The sequence below is a fragment of the Biomphalaria glabrata genome, chromosome 1 (genome assembly GCF_947242115.1).
Source record: "Biomphalaria glabrata chromosome 1, xgBioGlab47.1, whole genome shotgun sequence".
Classification (NCBI taxonomy): Eukaryota; Metazoa; Mollusca; class Gastropoda; family Planorbidae; genus Biomphalaria; species Biomphalaria glabrata.
In genome coordinates this window covers 48,892,386-48,916,886 of record NC_074711.1, presented here as the reverse complement: position 1 = coordinate 48,916,886, position 24,501 = coordinate 48,892,386, and the positions used below count along the sequence as shown (strand labels likewise).

Below are 24,501 nucleotides of genomic sequence, written 5' to 3'. Positions count from 1 at the left end.
ATAAACTTAAATTAAATTTATCCCTCCTCAATTTCAAAAAAGAAAATACAGACCCAAGCATACTACAAGTCCACTTTAGGGAACTGCAGGAGAGCTACGGGGATTGTGGCACCATCTACATAGACGGATCCAAAATGGAGGGAAAGGTCGCGTGTGCCTGCTCCTTTCGGAACAAAACAATCTCCTGTAGACTCCCCGATGGCTGCTCCATCTTTATGACCGAATTGCACGCAATATTGCTTGCACTTATGGCCGTTAAAGCATCAGAAAGGAGGAAATTTATAATCTGCTCCGACTCCAAATCTGCATTGCAAGCTTTGGGGCGGATGAAGACTGACATCCCATTGGTACATAAGAGCCTGAAGCTGTTGGACCAAATAACAGCCGACCGTAGGGATGTCACCTTCATCTAGGTCCCCTCCCATGTTGGCATTGAGGGAAACGAAGCCGCAGACAGAGAAGCAAAGAGAGCCCTAAATCATGCGGTTTCAGGAACCCAAATTCCCTACTCGGACCTGAGACAAAGTATTGCCTCTGCCACCTATCGAGAGTGGCAGAACCGATGGGAGGCTGAGACTCAAAGTAAACTCAGGCAGATTGTGGCGGATGTCAGGTGGCGGCCCACATCTAAGGGTCTGACAAGGCGTGGTAGCACAACCATGTCCAGACTTAGGATTGGCCACACCTACATCACGCACTCTTTTGTACTGAAGAGAGAGGAGCCCCCACTTTGCGAGTACTGTGACTCTCGCCTCACCGTGGAACATATCCTCGTTGATTGCCCCAGATACCAGGATGTCAGGGCGAAACATTTTAGAGCCACTAATCTAAAAACACTATTTAATAATGTCGACCCTGGGAAGGTACTGTGCTTTATTCGGGAAGTGGGGCTATCTACGAAGATCTGATTTATGAATTTGTGAACATGCACTATTTACATTAGATTTTTACCAAATATTTAAATTTTTACTACCTTTACTATTTTAACTGTGAATAGACCTTAATTTTAATTATATTACTGTATAGAATCTGGCCCTTGTTGTTTAGAGAGAGAGTAGTCCTTAAGGGACTGCAGGCACGACATGGCCTAAATTGTGCCGATGTGCCTCAAATCAACAAATCAAAAAAATCAACTCTCGCCTCACCGTGGAACATATCCTCGTTGATTGCCCCAGATACCAGGATGTCAGGGCGAAATATTTTAGAGCCACTAATCTAAAAACACTATTTAATAATGTCGACCCTGGGAAGGTACTGGGCTTTATTCGGGAAGTGGGGCTATCTACGAAGATCTGATTTCTGAATTTGTGAACATGCACTATTTACATTAGATTTTTACCAAATATTTAAATTTTTACTACCTTTACTACTTTAACTGTGAATAGACCTTGATTTTAATTATATGACTGTATAGAATCTGGCCCTTGTTGTTTAGAGAAAGAGTAGTCCTTAAGGAACTGCAGGCACGACATGGCCTAAATTGTGCCGATGTGCCTCAAATCAAAAATCAAATCAAAATCACCTTCCCGAACCCTCATTGGCAGTCCTGCTAGGGGTCTATAACTGTGTGTGGCAAACAGGCGCTTTCCCAAACAGCTGGAGGAAAGCCACAGTTATACCGATACCTAAACCGGGAAGAGACGGCTCTGACCCAGCTAACTATCGACCAATAGCACTAACAAGCTGCATCTGCAAAACCATGGAAAGAATGATTAACAGTAGGCTGGTCTGGTACCTGGAAAGGAATAAAGTGATCTCAAACTACCAGTGCGGATTCCGGCAGGGGCGGACGACAACTGACCACCTGGTAAGGCTGGAAGCTTATATTAGAAATGCATTACTCAGAAGAGAACATCTAGTAGCTGTATTCTTCGATATAGAAAAGGCCTATGACACAACCTGGAAACATGGCATTCTACGTGACCTGGCGCTTATGGGGCTTAAGGGACACCTCCCCCGTTTTGTGGAGGAATTCCTGAAAGATCGAAAATTTCAGGTTCGAGTGGGCAACTCCGCTTCTGACACTCATGACACTCATACAGCCGTTGGGCCTTCGAATGAGAGAACCCATCCAAAATTTAACCCCACCCATTGACCAAATCTCTAAAATAGAAACCCCTTAGAACCCTCCTTGGCTAATGAATAAACCCAAATTAAATTTATCCCTCCTCAATTTCAAAAAAGAAAATACAGACCCAAGCATACTACAAGTCCACTTTAGGGAACTGCAGGAGAGCTACGGGGATTGTGGCACCATCTACATAGACGGATCCAAAATGGAGGGAAAGGTCGCGTGTGCCTGCTCCTTTCGGAACAAAACAATCTCCCGTAGACTCCCCGATGGCTGCTCCATCTTTATGACCGAATTGCACGCAATATTGCTTGCACTTATGGCCGTTAAAGCATCAGAAAGGAGGAAATTTATAATCTGCTCCGACTCCAAATCTGCATTGCAAGCTTTGGGGCGGATGAAGACTGACATCCCATTGGTACATAAGAGCCTGAAGCTGTTGGACCAAATAACAGCCGACCGTAGGGATGTCACCTTCATCTAGGTCCCCTTCCATGTTGGCATTGAGGGAAACGAAGCCGCAGACAGAGAAGCAAAGAGAGCCCTAAATCATGCGGTTTCAGGAACCCAAATTCCCTACTCGGACCTGAGACAAAGTATTGCCTCTGCCACCTATCGAGAGTGGCAGAACCGATGGGAGGCTGAGACTCACAGTAAACTCAGGCAGATTGTGGCGGATGTCAGGTGGCGGCCCACATCTAAGGGTCTGACAAGGCGTGGTAGCACAACCATGTCCAGACTTAGGATTGGCCACACCTACATCACGCACTCTTTTGTACTGAAGAGAGAGGAGCCCCCACTTTGCGAGTACTGTGACTCTCGCCTCACCGTGGAACATATCCTCGTTGATTGTCCCAGATACCAGGATGTCAGGGCGAAACATTTTAGAGCCACTAATCTAAAAACACTATTTAATAATGTCGACCCTGGGAAGGTACTGGGCTTTATTCGGGAAGTGGGGCTATCTACGAAGATCTTATTTCTGAATTTGTGAACATGCACTATTTACATTAGATTTTTACCAAATATTTAAATTTTTACTACCTTTACTATTTTAACTGTGAATAGACCTTAATTTTAATTATATTACTGTATAGAATCTGGCCCTTGTTGTTTAGAGAGAGAGTAGTCCTTAAGGGACTGCAGGCACGACATGGCCTAAATTGTGCCGATGTGCCTCAAATCAACAAATCAAAAAAATCAACTCTCGCCTCACCGTGGAACATATCCTCGTTGATTGCCCCAGATACCAGGATGTCAGGGCGAAATATTTTAGAGCCACTAATCTAAAAACACTATTTAATAATGTCGACCCTGGGAAGGTACTGGGCTTTATTCGGGAAGTGGGGCTATCTACGAAGATCTGATTTATGAATTTGTGAACATGCACTATTTACATTAGATTTTTACCAAATATTTAAATTTTTACTACCTTTACTACTTTAACTGTGAATAGACCTTGATTTTAATTATATGACTGTATAGAATCTGGCCCTTGTTGTTTAGAGAGAGAGTAGTCCTTAAGGGACTGCAGGCACGACATGGCCTAAATTGTGCCGATGTGCCTCAAATCAACAAATCAAAAAAATCAACTCTCGCCTCACCGTGGAACATATCCTCGTTGATTGCCCCAGATACCGGGATGTCAGGGCGAAATATTTTAGAGCCACTAATCTAAAAACACTATTTAATAATGTCGACCCTGGGAAGGTACTGGGCTTTATTCGGGAAGTGGGGCTATCTACGAAGATCTGATTTCTGAATTTGTGAACATGCACTATTTACATTAGATTTTTACCAAATATTTAAATTTTTACTACCTTTACTACTTTAACTGTGAATAGACCTTGATTTTAATTATATGACTGTATAGAATCTGGCCCTTGTTGTTTAGAGAAAGAGTAGTCCTTAAGGAACTGCAGGCACGACATGGCCTAAATTGTGCCGATGTGCCTCAAATCAAAAATCAAATCAAAATCACCTTCCCGAACCCTCATTGGCAGTCCTGCTAGGGGTCTATAACTGTGTGTGGCAAACAGGCGCTTTCCCAAACAGCTGGAGGAAAGCCACAGTTATACCGATACCTAAACCGGGAAGAGACGGCTCTGACCCAGCTAACTATCGACCAATAGCACTAACAAGCTGCATCTGCAAAACCATGGAAAGAATGATTAACAGTAGGCTGGTCTGGTACCTGGAAAGGAATAAAGTGATCTCAAACTACCAGTGCGGATTCCGGCAGGGGCGGACGACAACTGACCACCTGGTAAGGCTGGAAGCTTATATTAGAAATGCATTACTCAGAAGAGAACATCTAGTAGCTGTATTCTTCGATATAGAAAAGGCCTATGACACAACCTGGAAACATTGCATTCTACGTGACCTGGCGCTTATGGGGCTTAAGGGACACCTCCCCCGTTTTGTGGAGGAATTCCTGAAAGATCGAAAATTTCAGGTTCGAGTGGGCAACTCCGCTTCTGACACTCATGACACTCATACAGCCGTTGGGCCTTCGAATGAGAGAACCCATCCAAAATTTAACCCCACCCATTGACCAAATCTCTAAAATAGAAACCCCTTAGAACCCTCCTTGGCTAATGAATAAACCCAAATTAAATTTATCCCTCCTCAATTTCAAAAAAGAAAATACAGACCCAAGCATACTACAAGTCCACTTTAGGGAACTGCAGGAGAGCTACGGAGATTGTGGCACCATCTACATAGACGGATCCAAAATGGAGGGAAAGGTCGCGTGTGCCTGCTCCTTTCGGAACAAAACAATCTCCCGTAGACTCCCCGATGGCTGCTCAATCTTTATGACCGAATTGCACGCAATATTGCTTGCACTTATGGCCGTTAAAGCATCAGAAAGGAGGAAATTTATAATCTGCTCCGACTCCAAATCTGCATTGCAAGCTTTGGGGCGGATGAAGACATCCCTTTGGTACATAAGAGCTTGAAGCTGTTGGACCAAATAACAGCCGACCGTAGGGATGTCACCTTCATCTAGGTCCCCTCCCATGTTGGCATTGAGGGAAACGAAGCCGCAGACAGAGAAGCAAAGAGAGCTCTAAATCATGCGGTGTCAGGAACCCAAATTCCCTACTCGGACCTGAGACAAAGTATTGCCTCTGCCACCTATCGAGAGTGGCAGAACCGATGGGAGGCTGAGACTCACAGTAAACTCAGGCAGATTGTGGCGGATGTCAGGTGGCGGCCCACATCTAAGGGTCTGACAAGGCGTGGTAGCACGACCATGTCCAGACTTAGGATTGGCCACACCTACATCACGCACTCTTTTGTACTGAAGAGAGAGGAGCCCCCACTTTGTGAGTACTGTGACTCTCGCCTCACCGTGGAACATATCCTCGTTGATTGCCCCAGATACCAGGATGTCAGGGCGAAATATTTTAGAGTCACTAATTTAAATACACTATTTGATAATGTTGACCCTGGGAAGGTACTGGGCTTTATCCGGGAAGTGGGGCTATCTACGAAGATCTGATTTATGAATTTGTGAACATGCACTATTTACATTAGATTTTTACCAAATATTTAAATTTTTACTACCTTTACTATTTTAACTGTGAATAGACCTTGATTTTAATGATATGACTGTATAGAATCCGGCCCTGTTGTTTAGAGAGAGAGTAGTCCTTAAGGGACTGCAGGCACGACATGGCCTAAATAGTGCCGATGTGCCTCAAATCAAAAATCAAAAAAAAAAAATCAACCAGATTTTGTTGCAAATCGTACAAAGTGCGTTTATCATGGTTTTTTTATGGTTTATCCTCCCGCCTGTATATATGTGTATATGTATAATCTTCTTATACTATATAGCTGAAAGTAAGGCGTATGTTACGCATAGAAATCAAAACCGTTTCACCAATTTTGATTAAACTTGTTATAAATGTTCCTTGGGTACTAACTGGAACCATGACTATGTAAAACAAACTTAAGACCATCAAAAAAAAAGTTGCCCAACAGTTACTATTTCATGGATCTAGACCATGTTTGCATGAAAGAAGATCGAAAGGATCTAGATCTAGATTTAATTTTTAAAACTACACTTTGCACAGATAGTTTTTACTTTGACACATCAAAATGCAAAATTTAGTCTATTGATCTCTTTATTGAATAAAATGAACCTTCAAATGCGTGTTTCAAAAGCATTTTGCATAAAATTCGTTCATTATATCTGCGAATTTAGAAGTCCTGACGTACTTTAAAATCCCATTCATTTAACAAATCGGGTAAACCTATTTTAAATGTACTTTATATCCTATTCGTCTCGCGCTACTTTCGTTTTTAATAGATATGAATGTATCGGCTAAACGAGTAAACCCATTTTCGCAAAACTACTTTTATTTCCGAGGCGAAAGAGGAAAACCTTAAGGGAACATTAGCTAAGTTTGACATAGATCTTAATCCAATTCACTAGATTAGTAATACACAAACAAAGGCCCTCAAGCTGCGGGTAATGTCGCTATTTTATACTATAAAGTAGAAAGTACGGTAAGGCGTATGTATTTATGTTACGAATGGAAATCAAAACCGTTTGACCAATCTTAATAAAACTTGGCATAACTGTTACCTTAAAACAAACTTAAGACACTCAAAAAAAAAAGTTACCCAACACTATGAAAGTATCTAGGACATGTTTACATGAGAGAAGATCGAAAGGATCTAGATATCTAGATCTAATTTTAAGAACTACACTTTGCACAGATAGTCTTTTACTTTGACACATGAAAATTACAAAATATAGTCTATTGATTTCATTATTTAATGAAATAAGCTTCGAATTTGTGTTTCAAAAGCATTTTTACATAAATTCGTTGCTTATATCTGCGAATTTAGAATTCCTGACGTACATTCTTTCATTAGAAAAGACCGAAATGTTACACATCTGTCTATTCAACTCTATTCCTAGGTCTAATAGGGTTTGTTGCTGAACATAAAAATTATATATGTGTCAGACGCGAATAGCCCAATTTTCAGTAAAAGAAATTACAAAAGTCATTTCTCTATAGAAGAAGTTACGAAGGCTATATAAAATACAACCACAGACCTATATATACTACAATAAATATAAGTTTTTGATTGCTAGTTACGATTTATATAGGTAGGTGCTGTTTTACTATTACATACCAAGTATTAGAGTTTAGAAAAACCCAGGTTTGTTTCTTGTGCAACGCTATTAGCTAACACCGCATATCATCTCACCATTAGTATATTTAGATCTATAATCTAATTCTAGTCTAGATCTATATATAAAAATCGAATAGATCTAGTAATAGTATAGATTCTATCTTGATTGCCGAGTCTAGCCTATGCTATGCCTATAGTCAGTTTTTATTAGAAAAATGTCTAGATATTAATAAAGACTAAAGTTTTTTAATTATTAGATATAGACATAAGACATAGATCTAATAATACTGTAATACGTTTACTATACTCTATAATCTACTTAGCTAGAGATCTATCTATAGATCTATCTATAATCTAGTCAATCTAGATCTATACAATATTTATTATAATACTTCTACTTATAATGACTTATTTAATAAGTTAGTACTTAGACTTAGATCTATTATATTTTATTAATAGATTTACTTTTCAATGCCTAGACCTAATAATAAAATTGCGAATGATGTCTATAATGACTGATTATTTCAATTTTTTTTTTATAGTAATAGGCCTACTAGATCTAGGTCTAGACTCTACTTAAATCTAATCTAAAATAATGACTGTCTAAGACTCTAGATGATTGAGAAGTTCACATATAGGTGTTGTTAATAATACGGCATGTCGGCTGAAAGTATATAAAGTGCTTTTCTTTTGTAAAAATAAAAAATAGGTGCCGGTACTCAGTGATAGATTGCCTAACTTTCAACTAATAATAAATTAACAATTAACGTTGAATTACAAGAAAAGTAGGCCTAATCATTTTTCCCGACATTGAAAAAAGGTGCCGGTACCCCGTACCAATGCGTACCGTCACAAAAATATATGTATATCTCAATCTTCTTTCATTTAATTTTTTTTTTTGCGGGGTTATTGCTACTTAATACATTGATACCGGATCGATTTAAATAGGGCCATAGTATACAAGCAGGATTTCGAGCATTGGATAAATTTATTTTTTAAATACAAAGTTTTATGGAAGAGTTGTTTGAAGTTAGTAACTTCTTAAATTAAGGCTAAAAATATCGAAGCCTACATTTTTACACTCATTTCTAAACAATTAGAAGAGATGGACTGACTCATAGTGTAGCTTGTGTACATCTGCAAAAACACAAACTCTCTTAGTAATCTTATCAGTTAGACTTTCAAAACTATTTAAAAAAAACTTAGTGTTATTTTTACTGTATAATTCTATTATGATTCCTTTTTAGAATTAGGATATAAACAAAAATTTGCCATATGACTTTGTCTAACAGAAAAAAATGAAACTTACGTCTATTTATACAGTTATTTTTAGTTACCTAGTAATATAAAATATATTGAACTAACACGTACATTCATCATAATGCAGCCATGTGATTTTTCGCTTATGAACATAGCATTATTTAGGACCAATATTTTACAAAGACTGCTTGGAGAAATCAGGTATAGGCCTACCCATTAGGAGAAAAACGACCCCTTTACACAAGAAAAATTTAAGAAACTAGAACAGACACAAAATAGACAGTGACATTCATAACAAAATAATATTCAAAATTGATTAGAGTAACACCTTTTTAAGTAATCATTTAAAGTTTAAAATCACTACAATTTTTTTCAACAATTATTTTGTGTATGAAATTGTGTATCGGAAAATACCGTATACTTGAATTAAGCTAGTCCTAAAAAAACAACACAGATCTTGGGTAAAATGCTCATCAAATAAAGTACTGTAAATGTGTAGTTTTACGCGCTAGTTTCAGGTCTTTTCTTTTTATAGCCTCTATCGGGTTATATCCCAACTACCCGTATTTTTGTGCAGAATTTTTTTCTCTATCAGGCACACTTAAAATTATAGCATAATAATGTCAGTTTAATTTAAAGAGAGAACTGAAAAATGCAAAGATATATAGGGAAAAAAACCACTTCCGGCCCAATACTTTTTAATCAAAGAAACGAAACGGACTAGTCCAACAAACCCTATTCAAGTCTAAGATGATAGAACTTCTCTTCGCAAAGATAGTTTTAATTTTTATCACGCGAACATACTAATTAAAGTCCAGTCATTTCATATTTTAATTAAATTAACCTTCAAATTTTTCTAAAGCATTTTTCATACATTCGTTCGCTATAGCTGCGAAGCCGTGTTGACTTACATTTTAATAGTTCCATTCATGTGTCGCGCACGCCTTACAAGCGCAGTGTAAACACACTGTGATTAGACAGGCAAATGAGGCTCTATGTGGGTGTATATTACATATACTAATATAAAATAATTAATACGCTTATTGAATTCAATCTTAAACTGAAAGATCAAAAATGTTTAGTGAAAGTAGATGTATTTTACTTAATTTAAACAAATGAATCTAAGTTTAGTCTAGGTCAAAAACTATATTACACTCTAAATCTAGATCTAAATATAGATGGAAGCAAATCTTTACATTCACGCATTCGCTTTACTTATAACATTATTAGTTTATTTAATTGTTTCTAATCACTAGTATAGCTTTTATAAAACGCTACTTTCATGCTTATAGCATGCTCAGAGCGCTATAATCCAATCACATTTGTGGACCAGTGGGGTGTGGGTATCTGGGAGAAGGTTTCCCGTGCTGGTTTAAGGCGCTCAGTAAACACAGCTCTGCTAGAATCTGGTATCCAACCTCAAGTCCCCTTCAGAGGTAGCCAAGCCAAGCTAAGTTGAAGCGTACTTAGCCTCTCGACCACGCTACCCACAAACTATTATAATACACTATATCAGTGACACGCATATTAAGACCCGCGGGCGCGGGTAATATACGTCTAGTCTATACTATAAATTAGAATGTAAGGCGTATGTATGTATGTATGTGCCGAATAGAAATCAAAACCGTTTGACCAAACTTGATAAAACGTGGCATAAATGTTCCTTGGGTACTAACTTAGACCGTAGTGTATGTATTGTAGCCCTAAAACAAACTTAAGAACCTCAAAAATAAAAAATTCAACCAACTCTATGAAAGCATTATAACTTCATCGTGTTTACATGAGAAAAGATCGAAAGGATCTAGATCTAGTTTTAAGAAGTACACTTTGCGCAGATAGTTTTTACTTTGACACAGGAAAATACAAAATATAATCCATTGATTTCATTATTTAATCAAATGAACCTTCAAATTTGTGTTTCAAAAGCATTTTTTACATAAATTCGTTCCTTATATCTGCGAATTTAGAATTCCTGACGTACATTCTTTCATTAGACAATACCGTAATGTTACACATTCTTGTCTTAGGTCTAAAACTCTAATTCAACTCTAAGATGATATAACTTCTCTTCGCAAAGATAGTTTTATACTTTAACACATGAACATACTAATTATAGTCCATTCATTTCATATTTTAATCAAATTAACATTCAAATTTGTTTTTCTAAAGCATTTTTAATACATTCGTTCGTTAAAGCTGCGAAGCCGTGTTGAGATATATTCATTCATGAATCGCGTACTATAAAAGGTCACGCATGCGCAGAGCAAAGCCTTCACGCAGCGCAGAATGAATTCAGTCCAATCCAATATTTAACTCTAGATTAGTCAAAATCTAGATCTATGTCTAACTCAAGATCTACTTTATACTTAAACACATGAACATACAAAATTAAATATATTCATTTAAAATTTTAATCAAATATATGTAGGCCTACAAGCAAATGTTTTTATTTGAAAAAATGGATTTAAGTCGATTAGCTATTTTTATAGCTCCATTCATAGTATTTTTACATTTACGCATTCCGCACTCGTTTTACTTATAATATTATTATTTCGTGTAATTGTTTACAAAACACTCTCAGTGACTATATCGACAGTGATACGCAACACAAAACGCCTCGGGTTATATATGTCTAGTATAACATAAAGCAGAAAGTAAGGTATGTATGTATGTTCCGAATTAAAATCAAAATCGTTTGACCAGTCTTGATAAAACTTGGCATAAATGTTCCTTAGATCATGGCGGAGACCCTAGTATATGTTTAATGTCCTTCTCACAACCGGAGGAGGGTTCTAAAAATAGACAAAAAGTACACAATGGCATCTCTATTAAAGAACGAAACTTTTTTAACAAATCGGGTAAACCCGTTTTCATAGTCTTTATATTTGATATGAATATGTCGTCTAAACGGGTGTAAGGGTTCATTTCTTGCTTTGCTTTGGCTTGACTTGGCTTCTTAGGGGTTACTCCATTACTCAGTTACAATTAATTAATACTTGTTACACAAATAATAACAATTAATACTTAATATACTTCAACTCTAACTCCAGCTGTCAACGAATACCAAAAACTCTTTAATATCAAATAAAGCACACAATTATATCACTCTCAAGAAATAATACAAAACACCAGTCCAGGAAGCGACTATCCAACCTTCCTTCCACCGAAGCAAAAGCCAATTAACCATTAGATATTTGTTGACGGGGGTGTCTCTCCAAAATAGGGCTCCACAGCCACAAGAGGAAGTGTGAGAGATGAACCATAGTCGTTCTACGACTGAAGGAGACCAACAAATATGTGTATATATAATATATATAAATATATATATATATATATATATATATATACATATATATATATATATATATATATATATGAGTTATAGTAAATGACCCATCACTAATGAAATATAGTTATTTGTTATATACTCGTAGATTGAGTAGAAAAAAAAAAGGTTAGTAGAGGTCTTTCGTGTAATCCACCCCCCTGAGATTTATATTTTAAGCAAACTCAGTTTCCTCATATGACCTCTGATAGTTTCAACATGTTGTCTTAACGTGGTCACCTGTCTTTCTATAAACTGAATGTGATTTACTAAACAAATAGAGTGAGGATATACACTCGCAACGCTAGACAGGTAGCTATTACAGCGTACCTTTTAATATTCGGCCTACTATCATGCAGTGATATGCAACCTGAGCAGGATAGTGAAAATTGACGAATATTCAACCGGAGTCATAGGTATTATACGTGCAACCTATATATCATTAAAATTGTATATATTCTGGGTAGATTTATATATTCACTTTACCAGGATTTAGTTTTTGGTGGAAAGGAGAGCGGGAGGAGGATTTGAGGCGGGGTTAAACAAAAAATTGTAAAGGAGGAATAGTCTTAAGAAAAACTGTTGTTTTTTTTTGTTTTGATTACTTGTTTTATTTTTATTTTTTGTTTTGAAGAGCACGCAGTATATATTTTTTTAATTTGATACATAATGGTTGACACAAGAAAAAGGATTTATTCGTCATTGTTCGTTTTAAACACAGATGTTTCCATTTTGTTTTGTCACAGATCAAAGCATTTCGAGACTCTCGGGTGAACAGGTTTACTGATACTGAGTTGATCAAACTATCAGAATACCTCAACGCAATAGCCGAAATGGAAGACTTCACTGTTCTAGACCATACACACTGGAGAGAGTAAGTCGATTTCATAAAATAGGGGCTTAAAAGAACTGATATTAATTATATATATATATATATATATATATATATATATATATATATATATATATATATATAAAATATATGTATGTATGTGTGTCTGTGTGACGCAACTATAGTCACAACATACAAGAACAAAGGGGATCGGAGTGACTGCAAATAATTATAGGGGTATCTCTCTCCTCAGTATAGTGGGCTAAATCTTTGCTAGACTGGCACTATCCAGGCTGCAAGTAATAGCTTCTAGAGTCTACCCAGAGTCTAAGTGTGGATTCAGGAGCGGTAGATCCACTATAGACATGATATCTTCTCTACGACTACTGCAGGAGAAATTCAGAGAGAGAGACAGACCCCTTTACATTGTTTTTGTTGATCTGACTAAAGCCTTTGACATGGTCAGCAGAAGTGGCCTTTTCAAAATCCTAAGGAAAATAGGTTGCCCTCCCAAACTACTGAAGTTCATTGAGGGGAAAAAAAGGATACGAAATGCGTAACGCGACGGGTTAAATGCGTATTAGCGTACTGACGGTCATTTTTGGGAGATTTTGCGTAACGAATACGCATTTTGCGTAACAGTAGGCAGGTCTGTAAAAAGCGACGATGGTGCCTAGGGAGGTAGGGGTTGAATTGGAGGGATGGTGGTAATGTTTTAGCTCTTGGTTGGCTAAATTAGTAAATTTGATGATTAGTAGCGTGTAAATAAATTAATTAAATGCTTAGACCTGAGTGATACCTTGAGTGAGCTAAAACGATTTGTCACATTGACCAGAAAAAACACCATTAACTATTATTCATATTTGTTGTATACATTTCTTGTACATTTTATAAATATATTTGACTAAATGATACTGAAAATACACAAAAATTATCAATCTTTGTTAGCATATTATAACATTGCCTCCCTTACATTTACGTAATTGTTTTAGAATTGGTGTATTTTTATGAAAAAATCGCTTGCATAATTAATTTTATAAATTAAACGATTTGCTTTTAGAAAACCAAAAGTAGCCGTTGCACCTAAACCTTTCAAGCCGCATCGCATGGTGAAATACTATTTTTCATATCTCATCTAGTTTTCGAGATCTGAGTGTGACAAACGGATATTTTGCACAAACCTAATAGCGGCTTTTTCCCCTTACGGTGGCTGCTAAAAATTCTTCAAAATTAACGGACTTACAAAAAAAGTTTTCCAATGTTCTACTTTGAATGACAACATTTTCAAATAAGGATATGAAACCAAATCGGTTTACGAATATACTAGTCGACCGGCGGCGTAGCATACGCCGCTATTTTGCAGGGCCGACCTTAGGTGACCGCAGTGGGATCCGCACTATGCGACCGCAGTGGGCCCCGCACTTTCATAGGACCCGCGCTAATTATAAATGTATAAATTATTAAATTAAACCATTTTTTAACTTATAACAGATTTCCCGCGGCCTCCTGTCTTACCAGGAGCTCCTGGAAATATCCTGAAATTGCAAAATATACGAAAAAGTCCTGGAAATATCCTGAAATTATTAATATCTTTAGAAAACTCATTCAAATCTCCTTAAATATATAGACAAAAATTGTCATTTTGGGATATCATTCAATATGGAAAATGCCAATCCTACGCACGATAAAAAAAAAAACACGGCATTATCCCGTAATTTTGGAATCTGGTTAAAGAAGCTTTTCGCACTTCAAACTAATGAAGAATTACTTTTGTTTACCAATTCTCGTATATAGATTGAATTATAAAATGCAAAGACGCATTTATTTTCTAATACAAACTCTTAAATTTCACTTATAATCCGTGGCGTAACTCTAGTTCGTCCAACTTGCAGAAATAGAAGAGTGATCTTTCCTTTACTTCTTCTTCTCGTCCAAACTCTTATATCTATATTATAAATACCTTGGTACTATCCTAGACAATAAACTAAATTTTACTGCAAATACTGATTATATCAGCAAAAAAGGGCAGCAAAGATTACGACTACTAAGAAAACTGTCCTCGTTTAATGTTAGCGAAAAGGCCTTGGCTATGTTTTATCACGCTCACATATGCAATGTTTTCAGTTTCAATATCACTGCCTGGTATGGCAATCTGAGCATTAAAAATAGGAATAAACTTAATAGAATCCTCAATGCTGCTGGCAAAATCATTGGCAAAAAACAAACCCCATTTGGGCAGTTGTTTGAGACAAACATCTATAAAAAAGCTAACAAGATCCTTGAAATAAAGAATCACCCTTTGTGTCAGGATTTTGTGATTTTACCATCACAAAAGAGATACAAGACACCGATAGCAAAGACAAACAGACACAAACACTCTTTTGTTCCCCTGGCAATCAAATCATTAAATAAGAACAATCTGGTACAAACTTTGTCACATGTAAATTATGAGTAAGTCTGGTGTGAATGTACACTTTGGTTTCTTATAGTTATAATGTTTTTTGTTTGGTAATGCACTAATTGTAAGACAAATTTCCTTACGGATAATAAAGATTATTATTATTATTAAAGTAGAAAGTAAGATGTATGTATGTATGTATGTTAGGAATAGAAATCAAAACCATTTGACCAATCTTGATAAAATTTGGTAGAAATATTCCTTGGGTGCTAATTTAGACCGTAGTGTATGCATTGTAGTCCTAAAACAAACTTAAGACCCTCAAAAAATTTTTTTGACTAACTCTATGAAAGCATTAAAACTTCATCGATCTAGGCCATATTTACATGAGAAAAGATCGAAAGGATCTAGATCTAATTTTAAGAACTACACTTTGCGCAGATAGGTTTTTACTTTAACACAAGATAATACAAAAGATAGTCTATTGATTTCATTAGGTTATAAAATTAACCTTCAATTTTGTGTTTCAAAAGCATTTTTACATAAATTTGTTCCATATATCTGCGAATTCAGACGTCCTGACTTACTTTATAATCCCATTCATTTAACAAATCGGGTAAACCCGTTTTAATTGTACTTTATATCCTATTCATCTATCGCTCCTTTCGATTTTTAATAGATATGAATGTATCGGCTTCGGGTAAACCCATTTTCGCAAAACTTCTTTTATTTCCGTAGCGAAAGAGAAAAACTTGAAAGGATCATTAACATACATCTAATCCAATCCACTAGATTAGTAAATTATTAGTAAATACAAACTAAGGCCCGCAGGCCGCGGGTAATGTCAGGCTAGTATATATATACATAGATATAGATAGATAGCAATATCCAAAAAGTAACTTAAGAATATTCATGAACAATTATAAAACTTTCTACTTATTTCAAACAATATTTTAAAAAACTAAAACCAACAACAAAAAAACTTCAGTTTTATGATGTTGTTTGAAAATTAATTACAACTGAAATTAAAATGATTAAAACTTTGTATATGACACAAAAAGACTTTATTTTGTTAGTGAAGAAATACTATTTATAAAATTGTAAGGTTATATAAAGTTATGGGACACCATCATTGGTTGGACGCTACAAAGGCTTTATAAGTAATTTAGAATAAAGAGAATCCAGATCTATCCACTATTCACCTTTTGAGTTGTGATGCACAGGCAACATCGTTTTAAATATTTAGTCCACAATTTCATTCCTATTTGAATCTAATTATAAAAAAGCAAATAAAATACAAACCCATGCCGGAAATAAGCGCATATTTGAACAGTTTTGTGAAACAAATGATAAGCAACATGTTAAACTTTTATTGTAAACTGAGGTTCGCTGGATTTCGAAACGTAGTTTTATTGCTCGTTTTGTTAAGCTCTTTAATACAACTTTATAAATATTTTTTTTAGAAACAAGAAGATTCGTTGGTTAATAAACAATTACTTCAAAAGGGACTATTGAATGGATTTGAAAGTCATGACAATGAGATTAATTTATATGTGTAATCACTCACTTTACTTATCATAATTTTGTATAATTTGCCTTCGCTTGCTTCTTTCTAAGTATTTTTCTGAATGGAGGCGCTGTCGGATTTTTAAAAAGATTAAATACGAAAAGGGGGCAGTAGGCCTAAAAAGGTAGAAGGCCACTGTATTATATATATATATATATATATATATATATATATATATATATATATATATATATATATATATATATATATATATATATATATATCTTTATATATTAGGGGTGCACGGGATAGTCGCTCCGGCTTCTGCCGAATATTCGGCAATTTTTCACTATCCGGCTCCGGTCGGATATCACTACCGGATAGTAAAAGCTACTCCTGTATTTCTATTAATATTGTTAGGCGCCTCCGCGCTAAGTCTTTTCCAGATATGCGAAACGGAGGTAACACTTAAATATCGAAACAACTCAGGCGATAGGCAAACAATATAAAGGTAGTCGACGCTGATAAACGATGTCCAACAAGAAGTTTAAACTAAATCTCCATGTTAATAAAAATATACCAGTATTCATAAAGTGGACATGATTCAATAACTTCAGTTCTGAAATACATTAACCTTTATGTTTCAAATAAAAGAGTTTGTTTTTAAAACTATGACTAAGCACCAAATATTTTTTAGTTCAAATACAAGGCATGTTAATCTAAATAGAAATATAACTCTACATTATAAATTCTCATTACATACGTAACAGCGATGTCTGGCACATTTTAAAAGCTTGTCTTGACCTTTGAGTGGGCTAGTAAACGTAATATTCCTTAACTACGTCGCGCTGATAATCTGTCTAGATGTGCGGGTATATCTCCAGAGGTAGAGATGAGCAACCCCCACCTCCTTTTGTTTGTTTAGTCCTGTGGTGGAATAAGTCCGCCGATCGGTTCGTTTGCACTTCCCGATGGGGACGATGGCCTGCGACTCCTAGGGGTAAAGTCTTAGAGCCACAACGTGGTAAATATTTTGTTGGTATTGTATAGGCACATAGACAGGCACAAGCAAAACGCAAAGCTTAATGATTTCGTAAAAGAACAAATATTTAATAAAGATTAATTAAGAGGAAATACAATTAGCGAGTAAAGGGGGGGGATGTACCGTGACCTCCGTCGAAGGCGCCGGATGTACAGAATGATTTAGGACTTTATGATGACGTTTAAGATAATATCATCACTGGGATGTTGCTCATAAAGATTCGTGTATGGTTTGCTTATTCGGCTGTCTCTCACTTATCTGTTATTCAAGGTTCTCCTTCGGGGTGGGGTAAGTTGAAGCTCCGTTGTGTTGTAGCCAGTTGCTGGTGCCCTGCAGGTAGGCAGGCACTAGTGTGATGAATATGAGGATGCCACGCGGTGTGCTTACTCCTGCGGTAGTTGCAGACTGGTCCTGGGACTTCAGCCTGGAATGCCTTCAGTTCTGGTCGAGGGTGATGAGTGACTCACCCTCAACGGGAATGTGTGGAGAGCTGCTGAGGACTGCCTTCAGGAAACAAAACACGCCAGCCCTGGTGTAGGAGGCTATGAAATGAGACATGAGAGGAGCCTGAATTATTAAACCATACAGGCTGGTTGGCGAGGGGCGCATCCTTGATAGGAGCATCTCCCTCAGACTAACTAAGATACATGTTAACGACAGTTCACAAGGTCTGATAATAATTGCTGTACAAATGATATCATAACAATATTACGAATACACATATTAATGTACAAGGCAGGGGCATAAATGAGGAGGGAAACAGGGGGACCGTATTACAGGGTTGTAGCCCCTGTAATACATTGACCCACAGGTAAACAAGTCTACGATCGCTCGTGACCAGAGGGCCGTGACTAGAAAAGGGGGGGGGGGGGTAGAAAAGGGCACATAACTATGCAGGCTGACAAGCCGAAAATAGTGGGGTAGACATGCGAGCCTGATTCTCGGGCCTAAGGATGCATGGTAACAGCACAGTATGTGCATAGCAAAAACAAGCATAATTATAATGTATATATATGTGCACATATACAGGTACATATGCACAGGTAAGGAAATAATCTAGACGCGAGTAGGTCCAGATGAATAAGGGGATAAATGAATAACAGATGCACAAATAGACAATAGGATTAACTAAGTTGTAAGGTGGATGTCCACTGTTGGGAGTATAGTCAACATTGACGAGTTATTAAGGAGCACATATTCATAGAGATTTACAAATGCAATATTTGGAAGCAAACAAGTGTTAACATGGTAATGATACATGAATATAAATGTTACAGGCGAAGACACCCTAAATAATAATGATAAAGTTTTTCCAACTCATCCGCTTTGCCTTACACAAGTTCCCAAATGAATCGTTGACTTGAGAGTCTTCTGACTTCTCAGTGATTCTGATCTAGAATGGCATTAACCTGAGACTTTCGTCTCCGGCTTTTATAGGTTCCCGAGCGGTATGTTAAGAGTAGTGACGATCCAATGGCCAGCGAGTCTTTTGAGTTTAGAATTGTTAAATTGGACCAATCCTTTCATTTGGGGCTCACTCACCTGACTTCATAAACCCGCGACCCGGGGGGGGGGGGACGAAGTAGGATGAAAGCGGAACCATACAACAATTATCAGGCTGGACCATCGCTCGATGGTACGGCGGACGGGAACGATTTGAATAGCCCTGGGCGTTAGGAGTGTCGACTCAAAGGGATGTACGTGGACATCAAAATTTAATGTCCCTGGACTTTACGGTCGCGTGCTTTTGTTTCGGCGTTTGTGGCGTAACTTTCAATTTTAATGTTCCTGAACTTAACGGCTACGTACGTTTGTTTCGGCGTTTGGGTGTAACTTGGGGTGTGTGCTTATGGCCTATAATTTGGGGGTTGGATCTAACCTTGGTGTAATAGGATGTTTGTGTTCTACCCTGGTCATTTTAGTGTTAAAAGGGGCTATACAATGCTAACTAGTGGTTAAGAGGGGAGGGGGGGGTTAGTTCCGCACTGGTCAGTTCTTGTATTGAGAGGACGTATTTCGTCACACACCTCTCCGCCAAAGATAATGCTTTGTAAAGGCATTATTCATTTCGAAATTCTGAACTGACCCTTGAGAGGTTGCCTAGATGATAGAGGGACAAGCGGAGCCCCTACGTAGGAACGTGCATTCGCTGATCACGTCATCAGGTCCAGCGTGAGCTGGGATGCTATGGTGGATATCAAACTCCACTACAGGATCTAGGATTGATTTATTGGCAAACGCAATAGTGCACCAACCAAGGAAGGCGGGATTTACTCCCTCTTTGTGCCTGCCATTACGGGCAGGAGAGTGGCTAAATAGTAGTAGCCTTGACTGTGCATTTAGTTCCTTTTCGTTGTGTTGAAACTGCGGAAGGCCCTTTGAGAACTTAGGCGTAGTGAGATATACCTTACGCCTGCTGCAAAAGTGTGGCCACCTTATTCTAGCAGACAGATAGCCTAGCAAGCATATAATGAGCATGAGTGTTACCGCCAGTACTAGTCTAGAAAGCAGATAGGGAGTAGAACCATCTTGTGAGGGTCCTTGTGATGCTTTTGGGTTTGAACCATAGTGATGTGCAAGAAACATCCACAAGACTACTACACATAGAAACTTTAGACAGATTTTGCAGTTTTCTCGTTTATTAGCCGAGCTAACTTGCAAGTTGGATAGTCGGCTGGGTGGCGGGTCGTTTTCACTCAGAATGACCTCAGCGGGGTTACCGGGTGGATCATCTACGATATTTAAGGGCGGATATGGTTTTCGGCCCTCGGAAATGAGGAGGGGTACAGAAATGTGTAAAGAGGGGGACAGAGATGCCTCACTAGGCGGCTCGAGGGGGAGACATTGTCTTGTCTCATAGCTGTTTGTACAGGCGCTTTTCGTGATGAGTGGCCTGGGGTCGGTTTCGGTGGACCGTGAGTTGAGGGCGGCACCAAGGGGTTTGATGCCTCGCACGATATCAGGTGCAACCATTGTGGCGCTGGATGCGATGTCCATTACGCTGTCGATGCCAGTGTCCTGCGGAAGGACGATGGCGACAGTGCCAGTGCCCTGTGCGTTGATGGGTGCGCTGGCAGAGTGGGTGCTTCGCTCGATGGCGATAGCGTTGAGATTGGCGGCCTGCATAACAACAGGCGTGCTGCTAGAGTCAGCGTTCTTCGTGATAGAACTGCTGATGGGTTTCTCGGCCATTACTCCTCGACTCTGTTTAGAATCTTGGGAGTTGTGTTTGCCAGTTTGCTGGGTTTGAGGGCCGAAGCGCTGGGACTGGGCCGCGTGGCTTCGTGCGCCTCCCTCCCCGCCCGAATGGTGCTGTGGGAGGCCCGGTTTGCGAGCTATTGGGCGCCTATGGATTTTCGACTTATCCCTTTTCACGGGAACGAAAATCTTTGCAGACGATAAATAGCTTCGTGGGGATTCCTTGTATCCTCTGCGGAGAGAGTTAAGGGTTTCCCTTGCGCCATCCTGTGGAGCCTGGGCTCCAGTAGTCACAGGGAATGCGCTGATGTGGTCCGTTTCAGGGACCGAGGGGTTAGTTGTATTGGGGTTCACCGGAGTGACCTCTGGGTTAGTGAACCTCGGGCCTGTAGGAGTTCCCAGGAACACGTATTTATCACCAAGCGTTAGATCAAAGCATGGATTGTCCATGACGGCTGCCTCTATCATACCGTTGACATATCTAGATCTCACCTTTATCCGGGCGATCGGAAGGGTGAATGGGGGAGAGTTCAAGTCTGCGCCTTGTATGGTGACCCTTTTGTTGCTGATATAGCGAGGCTTTACCTATGATCTCCTGACGATTGCTGAAAAGGAGCTCCCGGAATCGTATAGGCAATTAGAGGATATTCCGTTCACTAATACCTTTTCGACTGTAGGGGGATGATTACTCGGTGATGAGTCTAGGAGGGGAGTTGCTTGCGTTATCACCATCAATGGTTGGGCTGAGTAAGGGCGACTTCTATTATGACACTCGCTGGAGTCATGGGTAGGAGAGTTATGGAAGCTGCACCACTTCTTTTGCTGCCTCGGCGGGTTGGGAGGAATGGGGTGGCGGGGTGCTTGGTTGTTGGGCTGGCGTGTTTGTTTGTTGTTATTGTTATTGCTGCTACTTGAAGGGTCGGGCTGCTTATCTACCTTCGCTATCGATGGGTTTTGGTCTAATGTTTTAGTTTTCTGCTCCCTGTGGGCTGCTAGAAATCTATCAGAGTAACTGACAATTTCTTGTGGTCTAGTGACACCGCTTTCATCTATGAAGATGCGAAGGTCAGGGGTCATACATTCACGGAGTTGTTCTACCAGAATAAGGTCTTTTAGGCCTTCATAATTTTGAGTGAAGGGACTTAAGGATAACCATTTATCCAAGTATTTCTCTAGTCTAGCGAAGAGACTGGAATACATCTCACGTCTTTCAAGGCGAGAGTTCCTAAATTTCTTGTGGTAGGAGCTGGCGGTCAAGTCGAACTTAGACAAAGCTAAATTGTGGGATATTAATAGTGATAATGCTAAACGCATTCACTTGGCCATAGCATGAAACCTTACCAAGTAGTTGAGAAACCTGGATTTATTGAACTTTTAAAAGTACTGGAGAAAAGATACACTGTGCCTAGTCGCAAATATTTTACAGAACGCGTTATTCCAGATATCTACGACAATATTTCTTCAAAGCTTTGTGAAATGCTATCTGATGCTAAAAGCATCGCTTTCTCAAAGGACACTTGGACAGCTGATAATACCACCGAATCATATTTTGGTTAAACTGCCCATTGGTTGCATGAGTCATTTGACCGAAGCAGCTATGTTTTGCATTATTATATTGTTATATTAAATTAGCATTGTGTATTATTTTGTAAATAAATATTACTGTTGAATTACTTTTTCTAACGTGTTAATTTTAAATCTTACTCTTGTGTTCTGTGTGTCTTGATTGAGTCACAACATTCTTAATAATAATTTAAGAGTATCAAGTAACTCCTCGTTATTACTGATATTACTTAAGATATATACTTAGCCACTATCTGTAATAGGTACAAACCAGAAGCTGTTTATGGCCTTTAAAACACGAGCCTAATGACAAGTTGATGGTGTCAAATACATGAACACAAACATGTATCCACTATACAACTTAGATTGTACTTAAGAGAGATTTACTCTATAAAACCAAAATTGAACTTTACCTTTGAAAGATTTACATTAGTTACATATACGTTTATATATTCTACATGAGTTACCCCACATGCTACTTTACAATTAGATGTCTCATACATACATACATACACACCATCTCATGTTACAAAGATTAGTTTATGATAAGCATATCTGTCAAAAAATGCTGTTAATTTTAATTTATCAATCAGTAATAGAGTTTAAAGCAAGAAAGTAAATAAAAAAATAATATGAATATAGGTATGTTATTTAGAAGATTTGCAAAGACTTCAGTAAAACGAGCTGTTTGAGTCATGTAGCTATCCGGCTCCGGCCGGATATCAAAAAGTACTATCCGGTGTACTCCTAAATATAAATATATCCTATACATAGATAGATCTTATGTGCATATCAAGAAAAACTAGCGGTTTTCTTTACTATTTAATGCTACCATTTGTTCTTAGTATATCAGCAAAAAAGGGCAGCAAAGATTACGATTACTAAGAAAACTGTCCTCGTTTAATGTTAGCGAAAAGGCTTTGGCCATGTTTTATCACGCTCATATCTGCAATATTTTAAGTTTCAATATCACTGCCTGGTATGGCAATCTGAGCATTAAAAATAAAAATAAACTTTATAGAATCCTAAATGCTGCTGGTAAAATCATTGGCAAAAAACAAACCCCATTTGGGCAGTTGTTTGAGACAAACATCTATAAAAAAGCTAACAAGATCCTCGAAATAAAGAGTCATCCTTTGTGTCAGGATTTTGTGATTTTACCATCACAAAACAGATACAAGACACCGATAGCAAAGACAAACAGACACAAACACTCTTTTGTTCCCCTGGCAATCAAATCATTAAATAAGAACAATCTGGTATAAACTTTGTCACATGTAAATTATGAGTGAGTCTGGTGTGAATGTACACTTTGGTTTTTTCAATTTCCATACGGACAATAAAGATTATTATTACCGGTATTATTATTATTTGGCTAAGATCACTTAGAATATTAATTCCTCTCATTTTTCTAGTTCGAGTTTTTCCTTGTTCCAGATATAGAAAAAAACCCACAGCAGAACAGAAAAGACGAACATGATTGATGAAACAACAATCAAATTATCTTTCATCTTTTTTTTTTTACTTCATTTTATTTTTAACATGTATTTTATTGGTTACTTTTTTTAAACTGCTTTCCAAATTGTTAGAAATGAATAAATTGATAGAAAAAATTACAACATGTCTTGACTTAAATAAATTTGGCATTCTGCACACCGTCAGTCGACAAAATCAAATTTACTCACTGTTAAAACGTACTTTGGCATCAATATTTATTAGATGATAACTTACGAGAATGTTTAACACATAGACATATATGTCTATCGTTTAACATAATCTTTATGTTTTTTCCGACAACATAATAATAACATGTCTAAATTACAACTATATTTATAAATACACTACACCAGTACATGAAAAAAATGAACTAAAGGATATTTTATGATGAACAGCTGCTGTTTGTTACGTGACAGCTCATAAAAATAGAATCTAGGAAGGACTTTCAAAAGTACCCGTATATTTCATCACTAGATATCTTTTAGTTAATTTTTCTAAATGGCATTACGCTTATTTTTAGATTGTATTCCTGCAGCGCAAGGCCAGTTAGAATAACAAATTATTAATACTTTCATTGGTTGAATATTTGCATCACGGCGAGTTCATTCCAGAGCGGTGGAGAAATTCAGCGTGCGAGAAAGGGGATTGGTTTCTTCC

General features: G+C 37.7%; 1 protein-coding gene and 1 long non-coding RNA gene across 4 annotated transcripts in view; one reads left to right on the top strand and one right to left on the bottom strand.

The window, feature by feature from the left end:
- LOC129928139 (uncharacterized) overlaps positions 1 to 7,159 on the bottom strand; it is a 58,408-nt gene extending 51,249 nt beyond the window's left edge. The window contains exon 1 of the long non-coding RNA XR_008779753.1: positions 6,946 to 7,159. This is a non-coding gene — a long non-coding RNA (uncharacterized LOC129928139). The remainder of the gene's footprint in view (positions 1 to 6,945) is intronic.
- Positions 1 to 23,966, top strand: part of LOC106053172 (ubiquitin-like domain-containing CTD phosphatase 1) — a 108,084-nt gene extending 84,118 nt beyond the window's left edge. For 2 of the 3 annotated variants that reach the window (XM_056040919.1, XM_056040935.1), the window contains exons 8-9: positions 12,554 to 12,681; positions 23,785 to 23,966. In XM_056040919.1, coding sequence (XP_055896894.1) covers positions 12,554 to 12,681; positions 23,785 to 23,827 — 171 coding nt within the window. In that variant the 3' untranslated portion in view covers positions 23,828 to 23,966. Of the gene's footprint in view, positions 1 to 12,553; positions 12,682 to 23,762 lie in introns of all 3 variants that reach the window. The other variant, XM_056040928.1, reaches the window with a different exon arrangement.
- The last annotated feature ends 535 nt before the right edge of the window (positions 23,967 to 24,501 follow it).